The sequence below is a fragment of the Fundulus heteroclitus genome, chromosome 10, assembly GCF_011125445.2.
Source record: "Fundulus heteroclitus isolate FHET01 chromosome 10, MU-UCD_Fhet_4.1, whole genome shotgun sequence".
Classification (NCBI taxonomy): domain Eukaryota; kingdom Metazoa; phylum Chordata; class Actinopteri; order Cyprinodontiformes; family Fundulidae; genus Fundulus; species Fundulus heteroclitus.
Window position 1 is genome coordinate 8,338,456 of NC_046370.1, and position 26,210 is coordinate 8,364,665.

Genomic DNA, 26,210 nt, shown 5'->3' on the forward strand with positions numbered 1-26,210 from the left:
CTTCGTCTTCATACACCAGACAGGTGGATGCTGTGTGGGCTTTAGTTTAGTGATTCCTGTGGCCAAACGAGCACAGTGGTCATTAAACCAGGTACTAAAGGGAGTGTGGACAGACGTCATGCCCCGTTGGAAAATGAAATCAGCATAGAGTACAATTTTATTTATGTCTGCTTTAGATTTTAAACTTTCAAGCAATATGCTTGGGTAAAGCAACCAGAATTTATTTATGACCTTTTTGTTTGTTGGACAACTGTTAAGTCCTGAGGTGTCACTGGGATTATACTGACTACATTTGTCTTTTATTGGGCTTGTGTAATCAATTTTTCATGACAGAACTAAACTTAAACGCTTGACATACAGTATGTCCAAAGAAGGTATAGAATAAGTTTCTATAAAGTAGCCTCTGTCCCAACTGGATCCCTCCGGGTGGCGTCACTACAAAACAATATTTTTAACAGCTTTAAGGTTTTAATAGACCTTTTTTAAAGATTTGTAAAGGTTCAACCGAGTTGGAAACTGGTTATAGCTACAGGTGATGAAGACGTTCCCCTTGAGTTTGTCTGTAGACACCAAAGTTAGTCATAAATCATTGATGAATCGGTCCCTATAAATAACTGGAAGCATCTACGTCTGCTGTTGATGGCTCCTCCCCCCCAGCTACCTGTAAATCTGCGATGCCATCTTCCAACAAATGGACGAGACAGGCGGCCGCTGGATGTGGAGGACAACAATCCTAACAAAAAAGAAAAAACGACACCTTTTTATATATTTTTTTGTCTAAAATATTGAAGCTTTTCTCCGTGAGGGGCGCATTCAACAGTGCGCAGAAAAAGAGGAGCCGCTGAAAGCTGCCGCGCCGTCAAACAAGGTGGAGGAGTGAGTGAATCATCGACTGAAGAGGACAGCGCTGCCTTTTTCTGTCCATCAGTGACAATAACAAGCAGACAAATTAGAATTATCGAGAAAACTGTGCGCCTTTTGGATCTTGTACATAATGTGATTTTTACGCACAGATCAAACGGATGACGCACAACTCCAGCCGCGGACGCGCATCGCGAGGCGCACCTTGATTTCAGAAGAAGTTGTTTTTTTTTTTTTTTTTTTTTTAATCATTATTCCCCGTCCACCCAACTTTAAACAAGCCGTCCGTTTTGGTGAATGCAGACGAGAGGCGGAGGAAAGGGAGAGAAAGGCGCGGCGATTCAACATGCCTGAGCCGCTGTGGCATCAGGGGGCGCTGGCTGGAGCTCCCCGAAGCGCCTGAATCTCTCTCACTCTCTCTCTGTCAGAGTTGATCTGTTCGCTCCGAGGGGGGCCGACAGGTGACCAGAAGTCCGCGATGGCGAAGAAAGGCGAGAAATTCAGCCCGGACCCCTCGATCCAATATTCCAAGATACATGTCATCCCGTTCTCGTCCGACGTGCCCTGTGACAGCAGCGGCCAGCGGATGTGGTGGGCTTTCCTCGCCTCTTCCATGGTCACTTTCTTTGGGGGGCTCTTCATTATCCTCCTGTGGAGGACCCTAAAGTACCTGTGGACCGTGTGCTGTCACTGTAACGCCAAGAAGAAGGTAGGTTTGGTGGGGCACGGCTCGCCCGAGGGTGGGGGGGATTATTCCCGGTGAGTCCGAGCAGTGCGGTGGCGAGAGCGTCTCCAGGCAGTTTAAATTTATAAAATGGGCTTGTAATTAAATCAGTGCCGAGGCCCCCCCATCAACAGACAGCACAGGACATGGCTCTGAATAATGAACTCGGCTATTCTTGGCTTAATGTGACACTCCGTAGCGGTGCTAGAAAATATTTCGCTCCTAACACTGGAGAAGGTAAAGTCTCTTCACACTTGTTGGTTGAAATGGGCTTCAGTTTACCGTAGGCTGATCTGAAACATGATCCGAGATTGCAAAATCCTCCTCAACACAGCGTTTGGTGAAGTTAACGCTGATGAGTCTGGCTTTAATTCCCTGGGTTGGGATATTTTTCAATAATATAACCTTAACAGTGCCTTGCAGAAGTATTCATTCCATTAAACGATTTTTCTTTTTTTTTTTTTTTTGGCGCGTTACAACAACAGACTTTATTTAATGGAAGTTTGAAGGAAAACGAATTTGACAAAATATGGGGGAAAAAGTGTGATGTGGATTTTTCTCACCTGTATGAGTGAATTATACAGCCACCTGTTTCAGATGTAGAATGCCCCCCCCCCCCATTCTTCTTAGCAAAAAAGTTCAACCTCAGGTAGATCAAAGTTATTTTATAAGTCTCTTGACAAATTCTTAATTGGATTTAGTTCTAACGACTTTGACCGAGCCAAACTAAGTCATGGATGTGCTTTAATCTAAACATTTTCATTGTAGCTCTGGCTGCATGGTTAGTGGTGGTCTACTGGAAGATCAACTTCCCCCTATGAAATCTTTTTTTTTTGCTTTTCTAGCTTAGAGTGTTTAGCTCCAACCGACTTCCCATCACCTCTGTCCCTTCCGAAGAAAATCCTTGACATGATGCTGCCACCACCATGTTCCCTGTAGCGATTTTGCATTTAGGCTGGTGTCTAGTGCTACTATTCCATCACATATGTTGCAAAAGTGTTGCAAAAACTCCAGTTGAGAGCAAGTCAAGTTTATTTGTGTAGCACATTTCAGCAGCAAGGCGGTCCATAGTCATGTTTACATGATAGAAATATCATGTAAACATAAACACATCAAACGTCACCGGGTTGTGAGACCAGTAACCAACAGAAAAACTTTTTCCACGTGCGAGCATTATACCGCTACCCCCCTGTTACACAATTTGTTCTCTTCTGATTCGAGCAAAGTGTTCCATACGTTGGCTGTATCTCCTCCAAGGTTTGAGTTAAAACAAAAACAAAAATGCAAAAGGGTTGTTTTATCATCCACTTTTTTTTTTGGCTTCTCCTCTGATTAATGCTTTGCTTCTAAGGGTGTGACAGTTTTGATGGATGACGATGTTTTGGTAGGTTTGCAGGTTTGTGTTGTACCATTTCCAAATTCAGATGATGTACTGAACAGTGCTCTGTGAAAGCTTAAATTCTTGTTTTGTTTTTACTTTGGGTTAAACTTCTTCACATCTTCATCCCTGATCTAACGAGCATGTTCTTCGGTCTTCGTGATGACTGTTTGTTCACTAACGCTCCTTAACAAATGTCGGAGGCCTTGTCAGAACAGCTGGACACATTGGCTTAAATTACACTGAGGTGGACTACTTTAACTTGTTAGCTAACTTTTAAGGACAGTTTGTTGCACTGTACTTTACTATTCACTGCAAGATCAAAGTAATGTTAAAATAGTCCACAAGCGTTATATTGCATACAATAAATTTACTGAAGGTATGAAATTAATGCAATACAATTACAATTAAACCTTAAAAATGGAAAATAAAATCACCCAGTGATGCTTTCTCCACTGTCCTGAAAATGTATTTTATAAAAAAAAAAAAAAAAAAAAAAAACTCAGTTAAATAAAGCAACAAAGCTTCGGGTTCTCAAGAGGCAATGTCAGAAAATCCTTTTGCCTTTTTTCCGTGTGTACTGAAGGAACATTAAATGGGATACATTGTGGGCAGAGTCTGATGTTACTCTTCCTAAGAAGCTTAAATACAGTGGCAGTAAACCGAACATTGATTTGCAGATGAACATTCACCAGTGCACCAGTCTGCCTACGATCAATGAAAGTCGGTGAACCTGAGAATACAAAGTGCGACTGTGCTTGAAGTCCCATGAAAAACAGCATCGACATGTGTTAAAGTTCATTTGTCCTGCTGACAATGACCATAGGGAAGAATACAAACACTGCTTTCTATTTATTATGCAGGCCATATTGGTTTCCTTCTGAATGTTTACTTTTGTGGCTTTTTTTTTTTTTTTTTTCAAAAAAGGTCGGAATTGCCCAGAGTTATGACCAAAAAAGTTGTGATCTTCTTATATTTAACAACAAAATTGTCTTCACAATGAAGACTCCCAGAAGCTCAATTTTAAAAAACGTGAGCATGTACTGTTGAGCAAGGCAGGTGCTGTTCGGGATATCCGATGCCTATCAGCTGCCATGTTTTTGATCATAGTTGCACTCTCTTTATAGAATTTCTCTTTGTAATTTCAACACTTAAAATCATTGGGAATTAAAATAAACTGATTTAGTGTTTTTATAATGTCTCATGAAATTCAAATTTGTCATCTCCAAAGGGAAATTATATTGTACAGCGATTCTTATAATGCAAGTTATATAGACATAAAAAATGATCATCATGACATGAATAATTTTGTCATGACAGTTTTGGTCCTTTTGGTGTTTTAGTTCTCTGTATCCCAAAAATAAAGTGAATACCCCGTATGATCCTCCATTGTGAGGAGATCTAATCCATCATCCCAGAAAGCACTTTGTGGGATTTGGGATACCAGGAGAGTTGATGTGGACTGATGGGTGGTGCCTGCTAAGGACTGAGGAGTGGACCGATGGGATGTTGTATGTTGCTTTTTACCAGAAAACATGATTATGGAAAAATAAGGAAAATTGTTTAACTGGGATATAGGAACAACCCCAAACAATTTCTCAGATTTGACTATAATGCTTTTGGGGTTCCACAGGAATTCTGAAAATAATTGCCCACTATTTCTTAATTTGGCATTAATTGTGCTTGGAGTTTCAGACTGCTTGTGGGCCATTTTCAAGTGAAAGATAGTTATTGCTTTTCCTTTTGATACTGAAGGACACAGATGGACTGGCTGATAAATGAACGAGAGAAGGAGCCTTTAGTCTCTGTGTTTGATCATCCTTTTTATCCGACAGACGGAAAAATACAGAGGAATAGGATGGGCTGCATGCAGGGCGGTGCTGACCTTTGCAGGAAGGCATCTATATTATTTCTGTGCTGCAGCTGCCAATTTATTTTTCTGTATTCTGCACAGCATATTTTTATCATTAATCTCTTAAAGTACAGAAAATGTTATTGAAAATTAAAGCAGTGGGTTTAAGCATAGTATTGATCAGAACAGCTACAGCTAATCTTGAATATTGCCAGGTTTCTAAGCATTTAAATAAAGTTAGTGTGACAGCGGAGGAATCACTTAATTCAACCTGAAAACAGGTGAAGGTAATCAATTTCATCTTGTTTGAGTTTGAAACAAGTTCAGTAGCAGTGATTGCCTCATTGACTTAAAGCTTCCTGTAAATTATCTGCACCTAGATTGGACAGCCCTGCAGTATAAACAACGGTGTCATCAATAAATATATGCATTTTAAATTAATATATTCTATGTCCCAACACAGTTCTACACATAGACTCTTAGTGTTATGCTATAAAGAACAGAACAACAAAAAAGTGAAACATTCTTCACTGTTAAAAACTATTGAAGGCCAATGCTGCCACAATCCAATACATAATTATTTAAATAATATATGTGGGAATGTAAACAGATTTGTTCTAAAAACATCAAATTGTTTAAGTCTCAGTTATTATACTCAAATACCTAAATTTCAGTCATAAAGATTTGAATCTTTTGTTAAGATTATAAAGTTATAGAATTAAATGTCATGTTTCCTGTGCTTCAGTCTGTCATGAAGTAGTTTAAAGGAGCAATAACTGACATTTCACCACTAGGTGGGCTGTTGAGCACTGTCTGTAGACCAAAACAAGATGTGTGACAAGCCACGCCTCTTTACCTCCACTCCAGCTGCAACCTGCCCCCCTATTCCCTTCCCCTTCTCAAGTGTTGCCTCATATGGGCTTATTTGGAAAGGATAAATACACAGCAAAACAGCATCACCTTTTGAGGAACATGTCTAGTGAAGAACAAAGTAAGTCATAACTTTATAATGCCATTAGCAAAAGAAACACCCTTACTGGGGAAGGACATTTTTGCCAAAGCAGAAGTGTCATAAGTGCTGTCCGAATAGCTCCCGCTCCTTGACCTTACATAGAGTCGACCTTTTGATCCATTGGGTGTGCTCTCTGCCATTTTGTTCCTACGCAACACTGCTGTAACGGCGGCATTTTCTAGGCCAGGAGTGGCTAAGCCGAGAGTGGCAGCTGTTCACATGCATGTACTGTACATGGACGCGCGGCCGGCCCGGCTTTATACACAAAAGACTGTAGAGCAACACAGAGAGATGCGGTGTGACGTCATACCATATTCCTATCTAGAAAGATACCTTTAGTTCTTCATATCACAATTTTTTGGTTCTTTCCATCTAAAATAATGAAATTGTCCTTATTGCTCCTTTAAACTGTCACAACACCCTGATGTTTTGGAATTGGGGTGTTTTCCTGACCTCCTTCATATTACTCCTCTTATTCTTTTAGTCTTCTTTATATTTTATGTCTATCATTTTTGTTTTTGAAGTAACCCGTTGAACATGTCACCTGTTGAATTTGTAAATGTTTAACGTTTTGTCACATCCTGATGCTTCACATAACTCAAAATAAAAGAGGAAAAGAAAAAAAGAAAAAAAAAATAGGTTGAGTTATTTTGTTCCACAGCTCAACAGTGTTCCCGTGTGATTTAAAAGAGCAGTCAGATTTTGTTTTCCTGCTCCAATTTTTGCCAAGTGGAGCGAGTGAGCTCCACCAACCTGTTGCGCTGCTCTGTGGGAGTCAGCCACGAAGGGATCATCCTTTCACTCGAACATCCCCGTCTTCTTTGCCTCTTACTTTCTTTTACTCTCCTGGCATTCATTTCCACTCTCTCCTCCCTGTCTTCTCCAAATCCTCTGTTCCTCGTCCAAGAATCAGTCTCCCTGCAAAGAGTCAGAAATGCAGTGTCAGGTGCTTACAGTATGCACCATATGAATAAGTGTTTTGGTTGCTAAGCAACTAGGAAGCAATGGATTTCATTATAAGAGTAAATGTCCGCGTGTTATGCAGTTGTCGAGGCTGTGAGATGTGGCAGATTGTGTTGGAGGAAAAATCCCCCCCTTCCCTCCCCCCTGGTCTGTGCATCTCGTAAACGGATCAAAACATCAAGATTTTAGAGAATTGTTCATAGAAACATGTTGATTGTTTTTTCGAAGTGTTTTCAAGATTCAAACTCTCTTGTCTGTAATGCGTTTGCCACCCGCTGTTCTGACGGGTCTGACGCTGAGGCACTGGCACTGTGGGTTTTGTGTTCCCGGTCTAAGAGTAATCAATAAAACCCATTATTTGTGGGGTTCTAATAAATACAGCTATTATGGGAGGGAGGCTGGGGAATGACAATACATTCTTTATATATGGCGCAGCACACAAAGCTGAATTAGAAGAAGTTGAGCCATTTACTTTGTCACTTCATTAGCATTGAGAGTGCAGTGTCCCCCCCCCCCCCCCCCCCCCCCCCCCCCCCCACAGCCCCTTTTGTAGTGGCTGAATTATACAGCAACTTAACTTCACAGTCACTTTAATTAAGCTGCAGCTGGAGTGTTTCTTAGCACATCTGCTGGTGTCTAAAATCACATCTTACCTAGTAGGCCTAAATGTGAGGAAATTAAGCGCGTTTTGTTTACTTTAAGTCCTTTCAAGGCTTTGAAGTATATATGCTGCTTTTGATGCACCCCTATATTGTTTTTTTATGTGTATTTGGATGAGGGATGTAAAATGTAGCTTTTTACAGAACAACGTACTGTATGGTACTTTTTTGCTGAGATGGAAGATGTTAAAGGTAAGTCCAGATGTAAGTCCAGACTAGGGTCAAAAATATTTCTTTTGGATCTGGTTGAGTCTTGCTCTTGGAGAAATTTTAGTGTATGGGTCAACATTGTTCCATATTTTCTCAGTTTGTTGATAAGAGTTCTCACTGTGGTCCTCCGAAGCACTAATTCCTTAGAAATGTCTTTATACACTTGTACCGACTGATGGATAGCAAGGACTTTCTTTGTCTTCTGTTCATTTTATTTTAGATCAGGACATTTTCATGTTGCCAGGTTCTATTTAAGGCTATGTTCACACTGCAGGTTTTAAGGCTCAATTCCGATTTTTTTGCTGAAATAATTTTTTTAGGCATATATTATTAAATGAGGCTGCCGTCATACTTCTGTCTGAACAGTTCAAGACCGCAAAGCGACCCGTATACGCAAAAAACAGGAGACGTCACACAGCAGCGCTCTGTTTACGGAAGTAATGGTGAATGTAATTGTTACTAGAAGTGTTCAGTAAAGTTTTGTTTAAAAAAAAAAAAACCCACAGATACCAGCCGACATTTCTCCTTGTTATTATCAGAAAGTTGTTGAGCAGTGGGAGCCGACAATAGAACCAGCAGAGTGATGTTAAAGACGGATAAAATGTGATATGACTGTTCAGACAGTGGACGCTTTGAAAAAAATCCTATACATATTCAAATTAGCACCATATATGGAAGATGCACAAATCAGATTTTTTTTTTTTGGGGGGGGTGAAAAGATCAGAATTGGGCCGCTCACGCAGCCGTGAAAAAGACGCATCTACTGTAGGTCACAAATGGGCAAAAAGAGCTGATTATGGTTGCATTTTGCTGCAGTGTGAACGTAGCCTAAGTGAAGTTCTTCATTCTACATTTCAGGCAGTAAACAGACCTGAGGGTGGCTAGAGAATTGGAATATCATTGAATATGAACATTTATGATTTAACAAGGGAGGCAATTACTTTTTCACACAGGGTCAGATTGGTTTGGATAGCTTTTTCCATTGCTGGGTCAAATCATCATTTGAAAACTGCTATTTGTATTTGGTGCTCAGGTAATATTTGTCTACTATTTAAAATTCACTTGATGATAACAAAATATAACTGAGACAAAACAGCAAAAACGGAGCAAATCTATAAAGGGGCAAATGTTTTTTTTCCATCACCCTGTTTGGATTAACTAAGGAGAGTTTAATTAAACTGCTCGGTGAGTGCCCCAAAGTAATTATTAGCTAAATTAATCAGAAAGTGGGTCAGGCAGCCATTCAATCAAATACTTTGCTTGAGAAGGTGTAATCTTCTTCATCAGTGCAGACAGAGTTTCTGTATAGTGTAGTGTAAGATTAAGAAATGTTATTATTGGGACATTTTGGTGCTACCTGCCCAGCCCTTAACATGAATTACATAGCAGAGGTAGACGTGCAGTAAATGGTGATCCAACTGTGTATGCTGCAGTATCAAACGCATAAGAATGCAATGCTGGAGCGTTGTTTAGTTACTGCTGAGTGTCTTTATACAGCATGGAAACACAAAGCAAATAAATGACCGCGATTTTACACAAAACGCAACAGAGCTTATGTTTTGATGAATGATTATGAGAACCGACATGTTTTTAGCTGTAACAGTGTCATGAGAAATGGTTAAAAGTAACTCTGCTTTTCAGTGATTTACGCACAAGCTGCCATTGCAGCAAAGCTAGCGTCTGCAGGAAGAAAAGAATTGGTATAAACCCGCCATTATCGACATATATTGATTTAAAGGTCGGGATTGTTTTTTTTTTTTTTACCTATACTGATTTGGGCCATTTTAAAAGACAATTATCGAAGTGTGTTGTGTTTTCAGTGTTTTTGCTGGTGGCTGTGATTTAAATCCATTTATCTCACTCTTCTATTTATTGCATGTTCCAACAGGCTCCCCATTAAGTATAACTAAAATGTATATGAAAGGTGGAAACTCATGCCAGTGATGCAAATGCATCATTGGCATGCAAGAGTGTTGATGCATAGAACTGAAAATATACGGAAATCAAATATTGAGTTATTGCCCACATTAACATTTCAGTGACGACTGTGGTTGGCTGTATGGTGGGTGTTTCTCTTCTGGACACTAGTCAAAAAATATATATTCAATTATGCATATTGTTTATGTGAGTGTATTAAAAAAATAAGATCCACAAGGCAAGTCATGTAGAGCAAACATGTACCTTCTGGCAGTGACTCAGAAGTGCATCAGGTGGTGATTGGAGGATTGCAGTTGGAGAGCTGCTCTTCTGGCGCTTTTAAGTGCTGTCTGAAAATATTGCAACGATGACACGCGGGAGTCATGATTTTGTAAGTTCAAACAGCTGAGTGCCACTTTGCTGCTGTTTCTGTCATGTGCTTAGAGATGAACACAAACAGAGAAAACCAGCATGTCAGGCAGGGTGACTTTTGATGCCGCTCACTGTAACATTTTCCCCTTCTCTTTTCTGCTAAATGAATAATTAAAAAAAAACAAGATGCATTTACAGCAACAGTATGAGAATCTGATTTCTTGTGTGTTCGAATGTGTTTTATTTGACTAATTTTAAAAGGGCCATTGCACATGAACTAACAGAATAACTTCAGCCCTTAAAATAAATATTACATATTTAGTCATAGAGGCAAATGCGCATTTACAGTCCCAGACAGTTTGGTCGTATAGAACTTGATTAAAACATTAAATCACACTAATTGTTAACTTACAAAATAAGTAATGAAAAAATTTATTTTGTTCTGAAAATAGGATTTTTATTTTTTATTTTTTAGGCTATTCAAACCTTCCCCAAAATACAAAACAACAGAAAATAATGAGAGACAGAGAGAAAACATAGATAAATCTAATAATTATTTTTGTTACGCTTTACTGCTATTTAAGGCTAGTTAGATTGTCAGTACTTGTGCCAAATGAAAAAGGAAAACATTTCCCCTCATGTTCATTTAATTGGCCGTGTAAGTATCAGCTACTTATTAGCAGCATTGCGTAACATAAGCAGCGTGCTCCAGCTTGGCTGTCATTGCTCCATCTGTGATCTAAGAGGTCTGTGATTAACACAAATGTTTTTTTTTCCTGTCATAGGCTGCTGCTCTTTATCACAAAACATGCACTTGGTGACATGTAGAAACCTGCAAGTGTTTCACATATAAATATGGGAAGTTAAATGTAATTTTGTTGCATTTCTTGTCTGTTAAATTAACCTGAAGTTTTCAATAGTAACTAAGGGATTGTAGAAAAAAAAAAACAAAGTTGCTGTATCTGAAGTGAGTTTTCTGTTGTGCATACACAAGTTTTAATGGATTTTCTTGGGATTTTAAAATGGGATATGATACTTAAGTGAAGGAAAAAGGACACATCGTACATTTTGTACAAATAATCTAAAAAGTGCCATTCTTGTTCGAATCCAGCCTCACCGAGGCTGGATTCGAACAACCCTTTGTTGCAATTACAGCTCCAAGTCTTCTGTACTATATGTCTTTACAAGCTTTGCACATCCAGATACTGAGATTTCTGCCTGTTCTTCTTTGCAAAATAGCTGAAGCTCAGTCAGATTGGATAGACAGTCTTGACTAACATCCATTTTCAACTTTTGTCTAGTAGGGCTGAACAATTAATCGCATTTTCAATATCATCGCGATTTAGAAAAACGCAATTTCCAAATCGCAGAGTCTGCAATTTTTGGCTATATAACAATTAGGGAATTAGACACGTCCATTAGGTGTTGGTAAAATGTTTAAAGTGGGTTTGCCTCCACATGGAAGGGAAGACAGTTGCAGCAGTGAGACAATCTAATTGTATTACTTTTTTTTTAGAGTTTATATAATCATACATAGCATTAAGTACAGGTCAATCAGTTTAATACATAGACTTGCTTGTTGGTTGCACTTTATGTTCAACAAGGACTGATGTCCAAATCAACTAAAAGCTGTTCTCTTGAATAATATTCTGATTAATAGAAACATTAAAAGTTCTTGTTTGAATAGTCCTTGTTTACAAACGTCTTTATTTAGACGCCATTTTTGTTGCTTGTGGTTAACGCAGAGAAAAGTCAAAATTGCAATTTTGGTTGAAATATATCGTAGGCAGAACGCGACCATTTCTGCTCTGAGTTTAGATGCTGCGGGTCTTTTAGCAACTAATCTGCACAGCGAGGAAACAAAATGATTTGTTGTTTGTATATGTTTAAAAAGACATGATAAATTAAACTGGGAAAAAAAATCGCATTAAATCGCAATATTAAGAAAAAAAATCGCAATTAGATTATTTTCCAAAATCGTTCAGCCCTATTGTCTAGGTTATTGTAACCCGTGATGCTGTAAACCGCTGTACTCCAGTTCTGCCTGGATGTTTAGGCATGTGGTCATGCTGGAAAGTGAACCCCCACCACTCTATCCACTACAATAATTGTTTTGCAGCCTCTAATAGGTTTTCTTCCAGACCACCATACCATAATTTTAGCTCCATCCTTCTTCCCAGCAACTCATACCAGCCTTCCTGTCCATGTTGGGGAAAAGCATTATGCTGTGAGGGATGCTTTTCTTCATCAATGACATGCTACCATGTGTCACTATAGCGATGCCACTATGGGAATCCAAAGCTTTCCACCTGACTTGTCACGATTCACTAATGTTTTGACTTCTGAAAACATTTCGTTGTGCTGGATTTTATTTAAGGGTTTTAGAGAGAAGGGTGGATAATACAAATGCAAACCACACTGTTGAGTGTTATTTGTTAAAAGCTTTAGAAAACCGTGGAAAACTTCCCTTCCACTCCACAGTTGAACAGTATTCTGTGTTGGTCTGTCACATAAAAGGCCATTCGTGATAAAATCTGAAGAAGTTCCCAAACTAATTCAGTGAGTTCATTCACTCAGTAAAACATTCATTGGAAGATCTCATGCCAGGCGAGATTAGTTGGAAGATATTTCAGGACCTTCCTTTCCCCGTCTCGGGTTATTAATAATCCGAGTTCTATTAAAATACTTGTAAATAATTGATTCATTTTGTAGAAATTATCCGAAGCCACATGTTATATTCAAATTTAATTTGTTGGCCCTTTTGACAAATTATCACGGTGAATTCTGGGAATCGGCTCGCAGTGTTGATCAATGACCTCTGGTGTCAGGAGGACTTGATTTAGGCGAGGTTGGGAGACCTAAATTTGGAGACGCGTGATCAAAGTGACTCGGAGGAGACAGAGTGCCTGTAATGACCTTTTCCGGCTCCCGCTGCCATTAAAAACGCATCACTTTTAACAAACGCTCCAGCAGAAGATGATTTAAATGTCTCTGTCTGTTGTTAGCAGTGTGGAATAAAAAGAATACAAACCCGCCACGTGTGTATGCTGAAATATAAATGTCAAAAACTGCACTTGACTGTTCTGAAGGGATTTACCTGCGTGTGACCTTAAGATGAAGTCTGCCACCACATCCTTCAAAAGAATAATTGGACCGTGTCATGAGTCACAGATCATTAATCTTTGAACTCGGCTTTTAGTGGCATTAACAGCAGACCGTCGTGGCCGAGGTGTTTTTCAGCTTACATTTTTAAACTTGGTCATTAAAGTGCTGAGGGATAACAGCGTGATGCCAATTAGGACTACTTAACGGCTATCACTTCCCTCGGCTCTGCCTGTGTTACTCTGTTCATTAGTACAGAGAACGTGCTGAGATAAATTCGTACATCAAGCCGAGTTGTTCATGATGCTTTTAGTCAGAAATCAAAGAATATATGTAAAAATTGGTGCAAAGAAATTCAATAACTTCTTCCATGCTTTCAAGAGAAAGAAAACCTTCCCCGATACAGTTCTGGGGCTGAACATCTTCTCTAGAAGGAACAAAATGTACTAAGCTGCCATTTACACCAAGGAAATGTCTAATAATAATAATAATAATAACAATTATAATGTAAAGAAACAGTGTGTATTGAAAAGTAAATAAAGGTCTTTATCCGTTGTCTATACCCGTTTATCTGTGCAGGATGATGGGGGGTAATAGGGCGAGACGGGTGGAAAGGTTGCCATTCCATCACAGAGCATCAGAGAGACGAACAGGACAAACAGCCATGCACATACTCACACCTATGGGCAATGTGTAGAGACCAATTAAGCTAAGAGTCAATGTATTTGGAATGGGGGGGTGTAGTTCCGCCGAGCTCCACACATCCATCTTGGATCGCTCCATTGGAGATGTATTTCAGAAGGAGGGGTCTTATCAGAAATCCTTGCATATGATTGGATTAGCCACTTGTCAGTCGTCTTTACTGACGTGCTACAAGCTCTTGCCAAACCCCATTCGGGAGAAGGACCAAAACATCGTTTCCACTAACAAAAGTCTTCAAAGCCCTTCTCAGCTGTTCTTTTAAAGAATTAATATTCGGTGGATTGGACAACACTGATGAAATAGCAGCATCAATGTTACCGCTTGCTTCCTCGCCGCGAGCCGGCACAGTTGCTTCTCTGATGCGTCGCATCTACGAAAATCCCGCCTGGCGATCCTGATTGGCCCGTCCATTTTATGTGGTATTGAAATCCCTCCCAATGGCAGCGAGTCCAGGCGGATGCGTGGAGCTCGGCGGGACTGCATCCATCTGACGAGAGTCAGGTTAGGAAGCTGGAGTACCTGGAGAAATCCCATGCATGGATAGAGTAATCATGCAAACTCTATGCAGAAAGACCCCAGGCAGGGATTTAAACCTAGGAAGGTCAGTGCTGCTTCAGTGCAATATTATGGTGGAATTTCTGAAAACCTTATGGGTCAAAGCTATACAAACATTCTTGAATTTGTTCCCCAACACTCAGACTAATATCTGTCAAATGTCCCTTAGCTAGTATACTGGACAAAAGCTTTTAAGTGTAGTCCAAATATTTTTAATGGAGTTGAGTTTGGAGGTTTAGGGAAGACCTTTCCAGAAGCTCGATGTTAGTCTTTTTAATGTGGCTGGGATTATTGGCCTGTAGGGACATTAAACTGTTTCTAAGTTTCAACCTTTAAGCCCCTTTAATTGAGCTGAAGTTAAGAACTTGTCTTTCCTCTTCGTCGTTCCAACCACTTTGTGCAATCCACCAGTGCCGATGGCAGCAAGACAGACCCTCAACATGATGCTACCGCCGCCATGTTTGACAGAAGAGTGTTTTTTTTTTTGTTTTTTCATGTCTGGTGACCTCACATGCATAGTCAGCATTTTGCTGAAGCTGCAGCCTCAACCTGGCTCGTTTTCCTCTCCGTATCGATTGGAGTCGTTGATCATTTGGGTCTTTAACACGTTTTCAAGGTTTTCAGTTAGAGAGCAAATTAATCTTACAGAAAGGTGTTTTTTCCTGCTTCATGCATTTTTCAGTTTTCTTTGAATGCCCTGGTAAATAAGGCATAGTGCTTCAGCCGTGTTCTGCTCCCTGGATGTCTGACTGAAGAAGAGCCGAGCCACAGATCTGATCGTACGGTCAGGATGGGAGCTTCCATCAGAAGAAAACATTTGTGTTGGGATGTGTATGGAAACCCGACATCTACATTTTTTAATTTTTTATTTCTATGATCAGACAGTAGATGACACAGCCAGACACTTGCCTTTCCGAGCCCTCGGTTCCCTTATTGTGTCTTCTCTGAGAGGTCGTCAGATAACCAGGCGGATACGTTGACACTCCTGCAAGTTTATTACCCAGAAGCTGGAGGCCTTTGTATCAGGTTTCATGTCATAAATACAAAAGGCAACTGACGGATGAGTCAAATGGCATGCTTGACACACACACAAACACACACACACACACACACACACACACACACACACACACACACACACACACCCCTTGTCCCTGGTGTGCTTTTGGAGATTCAAATGAAACTTTGGACGTTATTTCTCCTGAGGCAATGATTTAAGGCTGTCCTGATAAGATTATTTTGCAAAATATATGACGTAACCTCGGTAAGCCTCATTTGTCTATAAGACAACCATCTCCATTTGTTCTATTGTTTGTTTTGTTTCCTCACAGCAAAACCTAGCTCCCCTTTTTTGCATATCTAATACAAATGCTGTTCTATTCCTTGTTGCTTGATATCACTGAACTGCATTAGCTGAAGATTTCACTCCCTGGATCCTGTTGGCTGTATTTACTCCTAAGTGAACTGGACGTGTTATTATAGTGTTATTAGGTTAGCTGCAGCGCTCTGGACAGGCTGTAGAAAGTGAAATGAGGCCTAATACAGTTCTGCTTGTCTGTGACTAATGGTTCTGAACATGATTGCATTTCTCTCTGCATCCATGTATTGGGTAATGCTTCTGAGGATCACTAAACCAGGGAGCTTTAGGTGGGAGGAAGAGGTATTTACTTTGTTAAATACACTTTTTTACTCACACTGTACACAATTAGAGTGATCGACATTTCTTTACCATTTTGCAAGCTCATTATACTGCATAAACTCTATCATGTCGGATAAACATACCAGCCGTTTTTGCTTAGGCGCTGTTGATGAAGACAGTGGAGCAATGTGAACGAAAAAATCTACCTACATTTCCAGGTGCATGGGACTTTAATAGCATTTGTAGCGACAATAAAAGGATTCTTAAAAAAACATATGCAGAAACCTTAATCAGTGTAGAATAATTTAGTTAATTTTTTTACCTATGGGCTGCAGGGTTCAAGTTGGACCCCTTCTAAGTTGAGCAGATCTGAAATCACCACTGTTTATGCTTGACCGGGCTAGGCGTTAAGGATTTTGATCTAGAAATGACCAAATGCTGTCTGGATACCTTAAATAGTAAGAAAACCCCTCACTGACTATTTTGTGTCAGATAGAAATGTCAGCAATTGTTACAAACATCAAGTTTAAAAAAAACTGTTGCAGTCGCCCCCCCCCCCCCCCCCTTTTTTCTGTTTTCACATATAAAGGATCCTTGGATCATAAACCGTTGGCTGGTGTTAACTGTTTTAGATTTTGAACTAGAGATTACCAAATGCAGTCTGGATTCCTTAAACATTGGAATGGTCCCTACTTTTTTTTAATTTTTCTCCCGTGTCGCGGTATGTCTGGTAATGTCGCAAAGAGAGGCTGGTTGCCTACATGTGCCAGGGGCAACTTTGCTCTACAAAAAGGACGTCTGGAGACGATATCCTCTTGACTTGATTGACTTTATTAAATCAGGGTTGCTTCTCACGTCAAAGTAGACCGGTTCCTTTAATAAAACATGAACCTGTCTTTGTACGACCTTCAGCCTATTGTATGGGGGCGTGAATGTGAATGTGTGTGTGTGTGCAGGCAGGCAGACCCCAGGCAACCACACAGAGTAGCCATATGCCTGACATGGAGGCAGAACGGCAGTGAAGCACAGGAATAGCAGTCCCCAGGCCAAAGAGGCACAGGGTGAGACGAAGGGTGCCAAACCCCTCTACCCAACCCTGCCGCCGCATCCCCCAGGGCAGGTGCACGAGCCCCTGGTCCCAGGTTGTCCTTGCATCATTCCCTGCTAATCCAGCCCAGGTGCAGAGGCAGAAACAATAGAAGGCCATTGCACCCTCTTCCATCGCCCAACCACCCTACCCGCGCACCCTACATCCCTGGCCCTGTTGTGTGCATGTGTGTTTATGTCAATGTGTACAGTAATGTTGGTATGACTGCATTGTGTATCTCCATTGTACATAAAAACCGAAGCTGAAGGGGGTGTTTCGGAGACCCCAGTGCTTGCTGACAGCAGTCTCCCCCTACCTCAGCCCCAAAGTCCTCTGTATCTCAAAGGCATTCAAAATAAGTTGCAAGATGGGTCCAAACAAATCACGAAGGGGCATCAAAGCTCCCTGGCGGCAAAAGCCCCTTATTGAAGCTTTGCACAAGATGTTAACATCAGTGCCAAATCAATAAATGAAACTGTTTTGGATTCGGAAAAACAATAAAGGTGTAACGAAATAACAAACTTGCTTAAACAAATCAATAAGCATTAATAAGCGTCTCTCATCAGAAATTACCACTAGAACTATTTGGATTCTTTGCTATGAGTGTAAAGCTGGTAATTCGGCATCAGTGACCAGCGGGGCTGAGCAGCAATATTTTCTCACAGGGCTTAGAGCACCTTGTCACTCTTTCATCGATTTGTTAAAATATTTTTAATAAACATTTTAGCCATGAAACTGTTGCCTTGAGTGGGCAAACACATTTAGACACTCGTGCAGAAAAAAGGACGGGTAAATCAGTATTTAGTTAATATTATTGTTGCTGAAATGATTAAGCTTATTGGTCTCTAATATGATGATTGATGCAGCGATGGTTTATCTGGTTTCCAAATTAGTGTTATCAAGGCAAGTCTTAAAGTTGGGGAATGATCTCCTTCTGATAAGTGTCCTAATATATTTTTAACAGATGACTTATAATTTTTTCTTTGAATTTTTGTTTATATAACTCAATCATTTCCTGGTGTTTTGCCACTATTGATGACTTGGATGGCCTAAGACAGGACTTCTGTTCTTCAGTTGAGTTTTGAGAATGCAGCTTTTTGAGAAAGTCCATTTGCTCTTTAGGCTGCAGAAAACACTGACTGACTCACTGACGTCTTTAAAGCTGCCGTTTATCTCCGACAGATCAACCGTCACGTTTCCTGCAGAATGTTTTATTTTGTTTATTGCTCTTTCAGACTCTATTCCTGGATCATCATAAGATTGTTTTAGCCATGGCAATCTATTAGCTGCGTTGTTTAGTAAATGGTTATATGTGTAGCTCTTGAAATAAACACATTTTTTAATTTTTATTATTTAGTTCATTTTCTACATTCAATTCTAGTTCTACTTGTTTTGTGGTTTTCTAATTTTTCCATTTCTAACTTTTTTACGTTTACAGTTGACACTTGATTTAACTAATATAGGCCTTAAATGGTTCCCAGCTTATGGAGCTTTTGTTTAATTTATAATTAGTTCAAAGCAAGTGTCAGTTATGGTCTCCATAAATACGACAAAGTCTGCATCATAGAGCCATCTAGCAATGGCCATTGGATAAATAATTCATCAATTTAATGAATTTAATATGAAGAGGTTGCGGTGTGATCAATTATGATGGTTTTTAATTTTAGACAAAAGTTCTCCGGAGAACTCTTGCCATAATTTGCTTACGTTTAAGTCGTTGATGTAATATTTTATTGGTTTTCTTGTCTGATACTTTTTTTTTTTTTTTTAGCTGTTTAACAGTTCATTTTGGGATTTAAATGTTTTGAGTTACCTTCATTTGAGCTCTGAACACTTATACAATTCAGCTTGGAATAAAGAACATCACCCTGTTTTCTAATTTATCTCTGGAAAGGTATTGTTTTAGGAGTACCCCTCTGCAGTAGGTATATTAAAGGTTTCACTTATTACTTAACCAGGCCCTTTAATCTAAATTCATTTGACATCTTTAGCAGTTGAGCATATTTCACTATCTTATGTTTGAGAAATTTTATTCTCTTTCTTTAAGGGGCGACAGTGGCACAGGAGTTAGTAGTTAGGGAGTTTGTCCTGCAAGTGGCCGGTTGACGGTTCGATCTCCCGGTCTGACCGTCTCAGTCATAGTGTCCTTGGGCAAGACACTTCTCCCGCATTACCTGCTGGCGATGGTCAGAGGGCCCGGTGGCGCCGATGTATGGCAGCCTCACCACTGTCAGTCTGCCCCAGGGCAGCTGTGGCTACTAACATAGCTCACCACCGTCAGGGTGTGAATATGTGTGTGAATGGGTGCCTGTAATGTAAAGCGCTTTGGGGTCGTCGGACTAGTTGAAACGCTATACAAAGCATTTACCATCTTTATGAACTGTTTAAAATTGTAAAATTTGTAACGTTTACAGTCAGTTCTCTCCTGTTGGCCATTGGCCCCATTGAGCTATGGTTTATTGTAGGCACAAGGCAGAGGTTGAACAAAATGTGTTACAAAACACACAAAGTTTGTTTAACTGGAAACAAACAATCCTGTTTTTGACCATTTCACTGGGCTGAAAACAATGTAATTTCACTCACAAGCCTTTTCTGTATTTATTTAAGCTTTAAGCCGTGATCTGGAGATGTTTTTGTAATTCCATTAAAATTTAAACAGATCATTGAACAAGGACCGTATCCAATGTATCCTCACTCTCATACAGAATAACCCTTTAAATCTTTCAAACCCGAACTCATTATTTATGTTTTCAATACGTCCCGTGAAAGAGCTCCACCATCAATGCTGTGTCCACATCTCAGCACTGTTTGACAGCGCCTCGCTGCATTCAGGCTCAACGCGATTGATTCCTCAAGATGTAAATCTTTGAGAACAGCTCGCAAATATGCATTTCAATTTCGCAGAGAGGGTACAGTCATTTTCCAAAGCAGCTGGGGGCCTGATATCACTGAACATTACTCAAACAGAAGTTTTTTTCAGTTTGGGCTCCAGAGGAAATTGCCACAACAACAATTGTGTCAAAGCAAAACACCAAACTTTGTACTAACCGTTCAACTGAAGGAATATGTTACTATATTTGGGATATATTTTTGGTATTTAAGGACATTCAAAGGGTCCCATTTATAGATCTTAAGTAGATTTATTCTAGAGACTTTGGTTAACTTTGAGACTATTGATTTGGCAATAATACTTGCTTGATAAATCCATCGTTATTGACAATATTGTCAGAAACGCACTGTTATTTGTCTTTCCTCACACTTCCAAAATTCCAACAAACAAACGGCTGTATTTTACTAATCATTACTGCTTAGCCCATAGTTATGTGTTGCAAACTGTGTTCATTCACCTCTTTATTTAATTCAGTAATGCTGTACGCTGTCAAGCTTCACTGAGATTTATAGCAGAGGGGAGGCGCAACACATGCTGAATGCCAAGAGTTCTTTGAAGCTAGCTGCCCTTATAACAGGAACACATTGTTGTTCGCTCTGCATCTGGAAAATGCTGCATGCTAAAATCCCCGGGATGACTGCCGCGACTCAGAACGGGAGCTGCGAACGGATAACACACATGCTAACAGCGACCACGTGACCGGTCAGCCTCCCCTTCGAGTACGGAAGGATGAGCGAGGCCTCGGAGTGAGGGATGTGAGCGGGGTACCACAGAGAAGCCCCGTGTCTGCGGGGTGTTTCATCAGGGAACGTGGCTAACCTCTGCATCCTGTCTTGATTTCCTGCTCCGTGAATCACCGCGGTCCCACCAGACAGATGGAAAAGCAGTAAGAAAGACAGTCAGATAGGCAGGCATGCAGGCATGCAGGCAGCCCACTCAGTGAAGCAGAAACACCAGGCGCTCAGTGGCTGCCATGGATACACTCCCGGAGTGTCTTTGCTGCTCCCTCTATGTTTACCAAATGCATGTGTGCAAACATGTGCGTTGGTTTGTTTCGGAGGCCTTGGACCTAGCTGTTAAATATAGACTGATATTTTTAAATATCTGATTTTGTTTTCATGCTTTTGTTTTGTACAGGCCTTATCTAGAAGACACCGAGCAATTATTCCAGTTGATGATTTTATCATTTCTTTGAGGGATATTTCTTATGTTGAAGCTAATTCGAAATAGTAGCGTCGATACATTATTCAAAAGACATAATGCTCCTCTAAAAGCAAGCTGGAAATATGCAAATTTCTGTCTGATTACCAGATATTAATATGGTTGGAAAACAAAAGGGGTCCACACTCTCTTTTTGAATGCAAATAAAGTTTCAGAATCTGACAAGGCTATGGATGGTTTTTGGATTATACACACTGGCATTTCATCCAAACTTCCCTCCTGTGCTTGTTTGCAAACCGTGTTGGACTGCACATTTAAATGTTGCGTTTACTCCATCCATAACTCGTATTAGTTATGGATTTTGAGATAATCAAAACGGGCTCAAATCTAACATTATTTAATAATGTTTTACCATATTTCATTAGATTTTAATTGTAACCATTGTTACAATCAGTCGATTCTTATAAACTATGACCGATGAAGCCAAAGGATGTTTGAGCAGCCGTCTCCGTTTGGATGTTATTGGAGCACATTCAAGAAAATTGCTTTATATCAGTAGCTGTTAATTTGGGTGTCCTGAAATGTCCTGTTAAATCATTCAGACTGCAGATGTTTGCATGGCTTGTGCAAAAGAGATCGATTCAAAATGACAAAAACGGGGGATTGTTTTTCCTTGAGATCATTTCTAAAAAAAAAATATATATATATATATATATATATGTATTTCTATATTCCAAAGTCAGTTGTAAAATCCTAACTATGCATCTTTTTTTAGGACGTCCACCGGATCACCACAGGCGATGGCATTAAGCGGACGGACAAAGAGGATGCTGCGGCGAGCGAGGTGGGCTGGATGACGTCGGTGAAAGACTGGGCCGGAGTCATGATATCCGCTCAGACGCTGACGGGAAGAGTCCTGGTGAGTTCACACTCATCCGGCATCTTTTTTATTTTTAATTTTTTTCACTTCAGGAGCAGACTGTTGCTTGGTTGTTTAGATGATTCTTGACAGGTAATCACTATCACCCCTGGATTCTGTTGCGATAACCTGCCGCTCTCAACTTCCTGGCTGTGTTTTCTGACTCGTTAGAAATCGTGATAATCGCCAAATATGCTGCATCTGGCCCCGCTAGAGTAGGGGACAGGCCTCGGATTGGGCATGCTTTTACCTTTCCATCCCATAAACTGTTGACTTGCATATCTTGGTTGTTTATCTCTCAACAAAGCCAGAAAAGAGATTTAGGTAGTGTATTAAGGTCATATCCTCCATAAAGTCTGCAGACAGCAGAGATAATCAGATATAAAGGCAGGAATGTACAGTTTAAAAATTGCATCTGTGATGGTGTCTGGTTTGTGGCGCCACAAGCCTCTTCAACATCCTCTTATTGTCTTTTGTGTTGTATTGGAAGAACGTCTCCTCAGTTTAACTGTTGGCCGCAATAAGCCTTTGCGGTGACATCTAGTTAAGAAGTTGGATGTCATTTTTTTAATCTTGCAAGAGGTGTTTGATGATTCTTGGCCATAAGTGCTTAGCGCTGGCAGGACTGAGACTCACGGGTGATGAAATGAAATGGCATGAGTTGGGAGCACCATGCCAAGGCTTGCTGCAGCCCTTCAAGGCTTCATCCGGATTCCTCTCAATCATTTTAAAAGTGGTGCGGCATTTCGTTTTTCGCCATGCATGCAGAAGTTGTTATTCAGAAATGTTTGGTGACCAGTCCACACAGTTGCTGTAGAATGTTGTGAATTCAATAATAATTTAGGGAGGATGTTCCTTTTGAACATATATACTTTGAATTACATATTGTGTAATATGTTTGTAAAAAATAATTGAAGACACTTCATGTCAATTATTTTGATCATTCTTGCCAAAACTATTACCCATAGGAAACTGATAGGAAATGAGACGGGCATCTTCCAAAACATCGTAAAAAAGGAAAAAAAAAAAAACAATTTTATTTACATTTTATCAGAGAATAGCATGTTCAAACCGAATTATAACCTTCTTAATAATCGATTACATTTTTTATTCTAACATTACAGCAATCTAACTATTCTTATGATTGCTGACCAGGTTTTTGAACGTTCCCGCTGCTCTTTTGATGGTTAATCGTTGGTGATCAACTCCATGTCTTCGGGGTAGAAAGCCCCCCCCTGCCATGACCCTAATCTTTAACTTCCTCTGAAGATTTATATATAAATTTAGCTATTTAATAGATTCAAGTCAGGACTATGGCAGGGCCTCTCCAAAACAATAATATTTATTTCAGTCAGATGAAGCATGTTGGTTAAATAATTATAAAACAAATACTTTATATCCAAATCAGCCAGGGGTATGAATCATTTTGAGCTTAACTGTACCTGTGACATTTCCTAATTAATACTTTTTCGTTCAGTCCATTCTTTTGACCACTTTAAATACTGATCATCTATGTTTTATTCTTTACACTAACTAATCTCACAGTCTAGCTGTTGTTTATGTCTTTGCTTATTTGATCTCATGTACAGCACGTTGTGTTTTCTCTCGGCAGTAAAAATGTGCTCTATAAATAACACAATTTAGACCTTGAGTAAAAATAAAGGTGTTTAGACTTTTATATAAAAAAATAAATAAAGTAAAACAAAAAATTTAAAACTGGGTAACATGATCCAAATCATTAAAAAGAACCGTGCAAATGCAACAGCTATTGATAAAATATATTTTAATGCAAAGTTATTATTGTAATACAATAACATTATTTGTATATAACATTTTATATAATTATAATACTATTGTTTATTTATGATATATGTTATTCTAAGTAATTTAGTTTTGCTTAGATGAATAAGCTGGGATCTGAGGTGTTGCAACCAAAAATCTTCAGTAACAGCTAGTGATAGCAACTCTTCTCTAGCACTGCTGACCTGTGGTGTGCCTCTGGGGTCCGTACTTGAACCTATCCATTTTGGCTTGTACATGCTAGCCTCTGGGCAACTAAACATACAGTTGTATGTCGGTAATTCACTGACACACAATGGTCGCCCTACTTTACACTAATGCTTTGCAGAGATTAGTAACTGGATGCCTTTCAATTTTCTACAGTTAAGTGAGTCTAAACACTGTTGCTTTTTTGCCCCTACAGAAATACTGAGTAACATTGTCCAAGCTTGTTATGAGCATTAAATGTGTGTTAGAGAATAGATGTAATCTCTGTTGACTCGGGTTTGATAAACAAACTAAGCAAATTCTTTTTTTTACTGAGAAACATAAAAAATGCTTCTCCTCTCTGAACACCAACTAGAAACAGTAATTCATGGTTTTGTTTCATCAAGTCTGCTGCCTGCAGATTGTCAAGAACCCAACTGGAAACCTTCAAAGACTCCATCTCCCCATTTCTTGTGAATCTCAATACAAAATCTTTCTCCTTCTCCATGTAGTATTTTAGACTAGTTTTATGCTGGAGTTTATTTCATGTACTTTGCAATGTATGTTTTGTAAAAATGTCTTAGAAATAAAGCTTTACTTACTGTGCTTGTCTTACTGGATTTACACCATTATGAAAGACCTTCACCTCTGTAAATTAACATTGAAAACCTGACAAGCTGAAGTGAAGTGAAGTTGTGAAGGTAGGTGCGCGTACACCAAGCTGGCAGTGGGTTGTTAATGCTGGTTCTCTAAGCTTCTTGCAAATTCTTGTATCGAAACAGTGTTACATTAAAATGGCTGATGATGGGTGTTCATCTAGGTTCTAAGCTATGACTGCTTGTGTTTTACCAACTCAAGCCCTTTTTTTTCAATTAGGGGAAATGCTTAGGTGAGTATATGTCTTCTAGCAATGATACACAGCGCAATGACAGCTCTGAATAAAAGGTTGGAGTGGGGAGCTATACTATGAACTCCAAAGGAAAAGAAAAAAACTACCCGATTAAATATATGTATTAGTAAAATAAGTTGACGTTGGAAAAATTGTGTTATGAGCTGCACAGTGGAGCAGTGGTTAGCACAGTCTAGTCTAATCTAATCTAGTTTGCGTGTTCTCTGTGTGGATGCTTGGGCTCTCTCTGCGTACGCCATCGTCTTACGCCCACATAAAGCCAAACACATGAATTTTATGTCAACTAGTCTCTCAAAGTTACCCTTAGGAGTGAATGCATTCAGTAAACATGGTTGTTTGCCCCGCGTGTCTCCGTGTTGCCTTGTGATGGACCTGCCCAGTGTTTCTCACTTCTTGCCCAATGATTGCTGGGATGGGCAGCAGCCTCCCCCCCCCCCCCCAACCCTGGGTTGAGAATGGATGGATGGAAGGATATCACAGAAAATCTGAGTGGTTTCATGAAATCCATTTTCTAAAATAGAAGCATACCTTACAAATGACCGTGCTTACCCTTGCGTAGTCTGGCTGCTTGACGTTTTTCCTGTTTTTATGAATGGCAATTCTGATTTCATGGATATAAAGTTATTTTTGATGGTAATTTCATGTTAATAGAACCACATATGCACATCTGTTCCCTCATTACTTGTATTTGTATCTGTCTTTTCAAAAAAAAAAAAAAAAACAGAGCTTATCTCTATTGGAGCATTTTTGTATGTGTAAATGTGTGTATGCGCTGCTCAAGAGCTCAGGCTCAACGAAGGCTTGACACACAACTGTTTAGCGAGCGCTCATCTGTAACCATAGCAACTGCAGCTTACCTAAACACAGCAGATGTGTGTTTTCTCTTTCCGCTTTTTTAGGGCACACATTAAAGCCTATTTTCAGGCCATCTGAGAGGCAGTTTGTGCTGGGAAGTTACGAGAAAGTGATGGCTTAAGTAAAAGGGGGAATGGTGTGAGGTGGTTTTTTGGCATTCATGTTTCTGTGTTCGTTATTCTGCTATCACTGTGTCGTGCAATGCATTTTCTGCTCTGATGAGTGCAAGCCACCTAAACCATATTTTGCCTGCTTGTTCTAATAAAAACACAATGTTGAGTATCAGCAACTCGTGTTTATCGGTTCAGGTAATTTCTAACCGGGCTCCTTCGCAGTCTTTAAATGTCTGGTATTTGAATTCAGTATTTTCCAGGTTTGTATCTCCGGGCTTTCCCCTATCCTACTGTCTATGCTGTGTCCTTCATTCCTAGTGTCCTTACATCTTCCCCTTCTTAA

At 39.7% G+C, this 26,210-nt stretch overlaps 1 protein-coding gene across 20 annotated transcripts in view; it reads left to right on the top strand.

The window, feature by feature from the left end:
• The window catches only part of LOC105928199 (calcium-activated potassium channel subunit alpha-1), a 164,195-nt gene that overhangs the window by 3,670 nt on the left and 134,315 nt on the right, over window positions 1-26,210 (top strand). For 7 of the 20 annotated variants that reach the window (XM_036141903.1, XM_036141907.1, XM_036141909.1 and 4 more), the window contains exons 1-2: window positions 677-1,570; window positions 21,860-22,003. In XM_036141903.1, the coding sequence (XP_035997796.1) occupies window positions 1,340-1,570; window positions 21,860-22,003 (375 nt within the window). In that variant the 5' untranslated portion in view covers window positions 677-1,339. Of the gene's footprint in view, window positions 1-675; window positions 1,571-21,859; window positions 22,004-26,210 lie in introns of those variants that run through there. The other 13 variants (XM_036141911.1, XM_036141912.1, XM_036141901.1 and 10 more) reach the window with 3 other exon arrangements.